Source organism: Montipora foliosa, chromosome 4, assembly GCF_036669935.1.
Source record: "Montipora foliosa isolate CH-2021 chromosome 4, ASM3666993v2, whole genome shotgun sequence".
Classification (NCBI taxonomy): Eukaryota; Metazoa; Cnidaria; class Anthozoa; order Scleractinia; family Acroporidae; genus Montipora; species Montipora foliosa.
The window spans coordinates 16972924-16980423 of record NC_090872.1 but is presented as its reverse complement, the minus strand read 5'-3'; the positions used below and the strand labels follow the sequence as shown (position 1 = coordinate 16980423).

The 7500-nt window shown below is 38.7% G+C and overlaps 1 protein-coding gene and 1 pseudogene across 1 annotated transcript in view; one reads left to right on the top strand and one right to left on the bottom strand.

The window, feature by feature from the left end:
• LOC138000061 (alpha-1,3-mannosyl-glycoprotein 4-beta-N-acetylglucosaminyltransferase B-like) overlaps nt 1-7500 on the bottom strand; it is a 31842-nt gene that overhangs the window by 13482 nt on the left and 10860 nt on the right. The window contains exons 3-4 of the mRNA XM_068846203.1: nt 4394-4527; nt 646-692 (exon numbers count right to left, since the gene is read on the bottom strand). Coding sequence (XP_068702304.1) covers nt 646-692; nt 4394-4527 — 181 coding nt within the window. The remainder of the gene's footprint in view (nt 1-645; nt 693-4393; nt 4528-7500) is intronic.
• Nucleotides 5333-6470, top strand: LOC138000063 (uncharacterized; annotated as a pseudogene).

The following is a 7500-nucleotide window of genomic DNA, read 5'->3' as shown; positions in this document are numbered from 1 at the left end:
CATTTTTGGCAAGGTGTGCTTAATTCCATTCACCTAACAATAGCAAACAGTAGGGTCATTGTCGTGAAGAAAATGGCCCAGAAAAGTGTTTTGCTAATAGCGATTATTGAACTTAATAATGATGTTGTACAATCCAGTTTCCTACTGTTGTTTTCCTATCAGTCACCAGTCTTAGCTTTCTGCAGTTCTGTTTTGAGTGGTTTCAATACACTGATGACTTCTTTGCTAAAATGAAAGAAAATGCTTTAAAAATTCATTACTGGGATTTTTTTTAAAAGGAAAGTTTCTTTAATTGACTTTTATATGACATATTTTGCCGTGATCAAGTACATTAATAATTTTACCTGGTAAATTATGATCGTTCAGAAATAGGGCAACCTGTCTGGAATTAAGGCACCAAATTTGAATTACAAAGAAACCAAAGAGCTAAAAATCGTGAAACTTCCCTACGTGTACTTTCTGGCAGTGGAATCTATGCAATATTAAGATATTACAGTGTTGCAAAAAGTGTCTGGAATACAAAATGTAGGGCAACTAACTGTAACTTTATTCATATAAAAATGGCCCATGATAGCATGTACCATTTAAAGGGATGAGAAAAAAAAAAGCATATTACATGAAAATTGTCCAGTCCAGTGCAATTACCTATTTTTTGCATCAACTGCAACTTGTTCTGCAAATTCTAAATTGGTCTGCAAGAGAAAAAATTCTATTTATTCTTTTACACTGATCCGCCCATCTGTTTGTATGTGTGAATAAGATATTGTGAAAACAACAACAATTTGAAGGTATAATTGAAACAATTTTGACCTTATTTGCACTGAATTTTTATTTTTTTATTAAAATGGCTAGCATACCATGTTAAACAACAGTGTTGTATCATACTTGCTAATATTATTATGACTGTAAATATTACAATTATAGTAACATACTTTGCCATTAAAATCCCATAAATTCAACGTTTCCACCCAGATCACTGGGATATTGAGATTTTATTTCCATTTGACCCATTGACTCCCAGGGGTTCCCCATTGATGAGTAAAATAGTCTGGCGTTAGACAGAGTAAAATACTAAGTCTGGTCGGTTTAGGCCGGTTTGGACTTCAAAGGGTTAATGGGGACATAGTTTTTCAGTGAGTGATTAAAAGGATGCATCATTTTTCCTTAAACTAAACTTATTTAATAGTCTTTTAGGTTGTTGGTGGTGAGACTTTTGATGCCCTCTTTTTTTCAGGGGGAAGGAGTTTATATGCTAAGGTTTCAATCTGTGAGAGGAGTTTTTATTAATAATTTCTGGAGGGGTTATGAGTTGATAATACATTCTAAGGTTTGATGCAAAGAAATGATGTACAGATTTTAGCTCTCAAGAGGCTCAAGTCTCTTTTTTAAAAAAGAATTATTGTGGCCCTTTACCTATACCAGAGTTTGAGTACCGGTAACCCAAAACTCAACCTAAATACACCTTTTTTATGGTTTGGTAATATGCCAGGAACTTCAATTCAAAAGCCCCAAAAAGCCTATGTATTTGTTGTAGTTCAGTTTTATCCACTGGTTTAATTTTTTAAACCAGTTCAAATTATTTTTGAACCAGTTTAATTTTTTTAAATTGGTTTCTTTTTACCAACTGTCTTAAAAAGGGATCTTCCTTTTTTGGGGGTGTAGTTAAAAAACAAGGGCTTGGTTTTTGGGGGGTCTCAAAAAGAACAAGATATTCCTTTCCTTTGTTATACTTTTCCTGCCCCTCCCTGATCTTCCCCATTGCCTCCATCCCACCCCACCCTTCCTTCGCAGATCTATCCCCACCTTCCCTTCCAGGTAGAACGGTTCAACCCCCCCTTGAATACCTCTTAAACCCACTCCCTCTACAACACCCCTCACAAACGTTTCACACTTCTCAAGACTACCCAAACTTGAACCCTGAACTCCCTATCTCTGGATCTGCTGCCCACTCTCTTATCCACTTGACCACGCAAGCATGTGGTAAATCTAGCAGTGGTAAAATGACGGACTCACACCAATGCAATAGCATAAATGAAGTCGATTTCTATAGAGAAATAGGAACATCATATGATAACTCAAAAGAAATGGGCTTACAGCAATGGCAAAGTCTTCACAGAAAACAACAAATTTTAAAGTCGTTTCAAAATGGGTACTATTGAAAAACTTATCCCAAGTACAAAGTCTAATTTCTCACAGAGGACACAAGTATGAAAAAGTGGCTTCAAGAAATTATGCAGATATCATCCAGAAAACTGGAGACAAACTTGTAAAAATGTGCTTATTGCATGCCTAGAAAATGCCCACCAATCAATAGCAGCTCCAAAATTCCTCTTTTTCATAGAGATCGACTGAATGGTAAAAGGTCACCATTGTAACCCAACAGTGCTTGCTTTTAGGTAAAATAACTGATATTGGAAAACCATTCTGCTCATGTAGTGACCAAGTTTGGAAAAATTCAATCACTTATTTCTCCAGCAAGATTAGATCTGTGCTGTGCTACTAATGTTCCAGTACAGCTCGGAGATAAGCCAACCAAAATATACCCAGAAAAACCCACATGTGATTGTGCCATTAATTCTATTTCCTTTACATCCGCTTGTAAACAGGCCATTTTACAAAATGAGCATTAAATTTCATTTCAAGATAAATTGAAGTTTATTAATATCATCATAGTACAAATAATAATACCATTGTAACGTTACTGTCATGTAGTTACTTTCTGGTAGTTGTTTTTACTGCTCTTGTTAATTGAAAAGCTGAGAGACAAATAATTATAGAAAGAATATCACTCTTTTTTCATTACAAAAAGTAGTCGTACTATGTGAAAGACAGAAAAGGGTTTAGCTCTGAGGAAGGGCTAATGCTCAAAACGTCAGCTTTCAAATTTCTTTACCGTGGTCAATTTACCATATCAACTCACTTGATGAGCCCTTTTCTTCATTTCACTTTCCCACAACACAGCACCACAGCTTCTTTACAACCTAACCCCTTTACCTTACATGTGAAAGAATTCTTTCCTTCCACAACCATGAACCAATATTCTTAACCCAATAACAAAGACAACCGTTGTTTTAGACTAAACACATCAAATAAGTTACTCCAATCACTACAATGCGTGCCAATCCCTTACCAGGTAAGCAGTGTCTGACACTTGCAGACTGTAGACTGCAGACTAATTGTAATTCACAGTTATTGAAAGCTAACCATTAAACTTTTTGAATGGGCGCTTAGGCTTAAAATAATACTGTTTCTCAGCACTATTTGTAGACATTCTGCAGTATGTGGTCTGCAGTTGTCATACACCTCCTGGAATCCTTACTGTTTCAAATAAGACAGTGCATAATCCTAATCACTAAATTGAAAGCTTAACCACAGGCAGTGTGACCCCTAATCTTACACAACAGCTAACCAATAAGTGAGCTGAGCATTTGACCCTAATCACTAAAATTTGTTGGTCTTTGATAGCACCAGAGACAACAATCCACCATAATAATCTTAAAATGATTTCTCTAGTTTATTTTATACATACTCCATAAAGAGTTCTACTTAAAGTAGCTCAAACCTGCAGTTTCAACAATTGAAAGAAACATTCTTATTAGAAGGATTGACACTGCAACACTATCACTTAACGGCAATGTTATGGTACCATATCAAACACCAATAATTATTATTGCTGAAAACCATTCGGACATTTTTGTGACGTAAAAAGTTCCTGTGGCAACAGGAGAGCCCTGCAAAAACATCCCATATTTTGGCTTTAGCTGCTCTTATCTCAAAAACGAACTTGGCGACCCCCATTTTTTATTTATGAAATGTAATCAGCATGCTACATTGTAGAATGAAACTTTCCCCAAAGTTTAAAAACATTCTGTGGAGTGGATTCAGAGCCACCTTAAATAATTTAAGGTAGCTCTGAATCTGCTCCAAAGAATTCTTTTAAACTTTGCAGAGAGTTTCATATTGGCCTGCTGATTACTTTTTTGCAATAAAAAATTAGGGTCACTGAGTTTGTTTTTCAGATATGAGCAACTAAAGCCAAAATATAGGGTGTTTTTGCAAGGCTTTCCTTTTGCCCTGGTAACTTGTTACATCACAAAAATGACTGAATAATTGATGTTTCACATGGTACCATAACGTTGCTGTTATGTGATAAAGCTTTGTAGTGTCAATCCTTCTCACAACAAGGTCTCCAGAAAGTGTTGAAACTGGCTTGAGCCACCTTAATTACTGAAAGAGAACCAACTATGTTGAAATGGGTGGTGTTATCCAAAAAAAAATCAAACTGGTTTGAAAAAACAGACTGATTTTAAACTGGCTTAAAAAAATGAAATCAGGGCATAAAATTGAACTTGCCATAATTATGTACACAGTAAAATTTTCATATCAAGTTTACCTCGCCAATGAAGACTACTATTACACTGTCATCTTTGGATTCTTGAGACATCCCATCCAATAAAGAAGCCAGAGTATTCAACAGGTATGACGTTTTCTCACGTTTTATAGTTGGAATTCCAAATACTAAAGATACTGAAAGTCAATAAATGAAAAGCTTAGTCATAAAATGTTTCATAACTAATGGCTAAAAATGAGGAGTGTACACAAAGATTATTTTTGCAAACAGCCTGTGATCCACAGGTTTAGCGGCTAATGTACCCTCATCATTGAAAGTTCTTGTGCGTGCAACTACCATGGTCAGGGCTTGACACTAAATTTCGACAACACTTTTCACTTTGGAGAGTAGTTTCCACCTCAAAATTTCACTTTCCAAAATGGATTACAGCATAATTAAATTCTAACCGCATAAAAAATTATGTTTCTTGGTACTGTCAGTGTGTTATTTGATGTTATTGAGACACTCTAATTTTAATAATTAAAACTTGAAATTTGGCCATCTTGACCATGAGACTGGGACGAGTGCCTGACAGACAGCACGCACTCTTGTCTGCTCCAGAAAATTTTGAACATTTTTCGGCATATTTATGTTTAAGTTGCCAAAAAACCATCATTAACATCAGTCTAGATTTCAGTAACATCATTTGTAGCGCAGAATGTTTATTACTTATACCAGAGCAGCCCTGAATGCTGTCTTATCATCAACCTTAACTAGACCACTTTGCTCCAAGTTATGGCGCTGTATGACCAAACTTGCGGATAGCTCGTCGGAAAACGACACGTCGCGGCCACCAAGCAGGTCAATGCAAGCAAACACCAATCTTGGTCTGCATGGGGAGAGGAAGGCAAGATACACTGATCCATTCTAGCTTGGCTGGCTCTTTCTTCAAGAGTCATGAAGAACTTCATTTGCATAACTCCGCCATGAGGAAATTAAATATTCAAGTTGACACCTTTTGAAGAGGCAAAACCAACACCTGTCATGTCATCAATGTTCTTCAGCACAGTGGAACTTGTCAACATACTAAGCAGGAAACCACCACAAAAGTACCGAAGGTGATGTTGGCGATTGTTATGTCACTTGTTCCAAAAATCGATGAAGGTAGGGAACTTATTTTACGAAATGGAATAACTCTCGCACTCATAACAGAAACGTGGTTAAAGGAATCCATATCTGATGGTGTTATTGATATTCCTGATTTCACTGTCCTGCATAGGGACAGGGTGAACGAAGATCACGGAGGTGTATGTGCTTATATTAAAGACGGGGAGTGCAAATACAAACAATTAAACGATCCGAAATGCTGCGACGCGCATGAGTGTTTATGGATTCACCTGCACCCCCATTGTCTGCCTAGAGGGTTCTCATGTATAATTGCTGCTGTGATTTACCACCCACCTAAAGATGACGACAACTTTTTCTGCAACCATCTTTTTCTATCGCTTGCACTGGTAGAGTCGAAATATCCAAACTGCGGTTTTCTTATCTTTGGCAATTTTAATCGGTTGAACTTAGGGGGCTTGTTGAATCACTTTTGTCTGAAGCAAATAGTCAAGGTGCCAACCCGGAAGGACGCTACCTTTGATCTCCTGCTTACTAATATGCACAAGTTCTACTGCTCTCTGCCGGCCTACCCGGGGTTCGCATTGTCAGATCACAACACTGTAGTTGCACACCCTAAAGGATACAATGGGCAACGCTGAAGGAAAGAAAGTAATAACAACTCATGACCAATGTGGGAGCTGTAAGGCTGCATTGTGTAGATATCTGAGCCTCATAGATTGGCCCTTACTGTTTGCCCCTCTGGACTGCTGTGAAGATAAGTGGAAAGCTTTCCATGAGTTGGTTCATACTGGCCTTGACATCCTTATGCCAACTAAGCAAGTTTGCATCTCAACAGCCGATGCCCCGTGGATGAACCAACGTGTAAAGTTGCCTCTATTCAATTAAAATATTACTGGAACTTAGTGAATAGAGAGAAGTGGTACGAGTCAAGGGTACAGCACCTAAAAGGGGAAAACCGAGCAAGTAGTGGCAGGAGGTCAAGCGCCTTAGTGGGATGAAATCCAAAAATGGCGACTTAGTTAATCAGATACAAGTTGAAGGGTTCTCTGATCTCTCCCAACTGGATCAAACCAACACCATCAACTTAGCTTTCATGGAGCCATTGGAAGAATACCGATTACCATCCGCCCTTCCCCGCTTCCCCTTGGAGGAATCACCTGACATCCCACATATAACGGAGAGTCGAGTAGCAAAAGTACTGGCCAAGCTCAGCCCTAGCAAAGCATCTGGACCCGACCAAATACCAAACTGGCTCCTGAAGGAATATTCTGACTTCGTGGCTTTCCCTGTTACGGAAATCCTTAGCGCCTCTTTTAACGAACAATGTTTGCCATCTATGTGGAAGACAGCCGATGTTACTCCCTGCCAAAGAAGAAACCAGTGCAGTTTCTAGAGAAGGGCTTGCTCCCAATCTCACTCACTCTGGCTGTCTCCAAAGTGGCAGAGGGCTTCATCATGGTCGATTACGTCAAGCCTGCAGTCTTGAAGGAGCTTGACCACAGCCAGTATGGAGTGATACCCAAATCCTCCACCACTTTGGCACTGATCAGTATGCTTCATCATTGGTTGCTTAGAAAAGACAGGAACGGATCAACTGTTAGGACCTTGTTATTTGACTATCGTAAGGCTTTTGACCTCAATTAGATATCCACGTAGTGTTGTCAACTGCGTTTCAGATTTTCTATCCGATCGATCACAGAGAATCAAGTTAACAGAGGGTTGCTTTTCTGGGTGGGGTTCTGTCCCATCCGGGGTACCACAGGGAACTAAGTTAGGTCCCTGGCTATTTGTTTTAATAATAAGCAATCAAGATTATTGGTTCTCCACACCTTTGTAAATTTGTAGACGAAACCACTGCGTCAGAGTTTGTTCCAAAGGGTGGTGCCAGCAATGACCAGTGTATAGATGACCAGGTCATCCAGTGGTCTCATGATAACAGAGCCCACCTTAATGCCGATAAATGTATAGAGCTGAGAATCTCCTTTGCCAAGGAACCATCCCAAGTTTGACCCAGTGATAGTTGGCAGAAAGAGCTGGAGGTT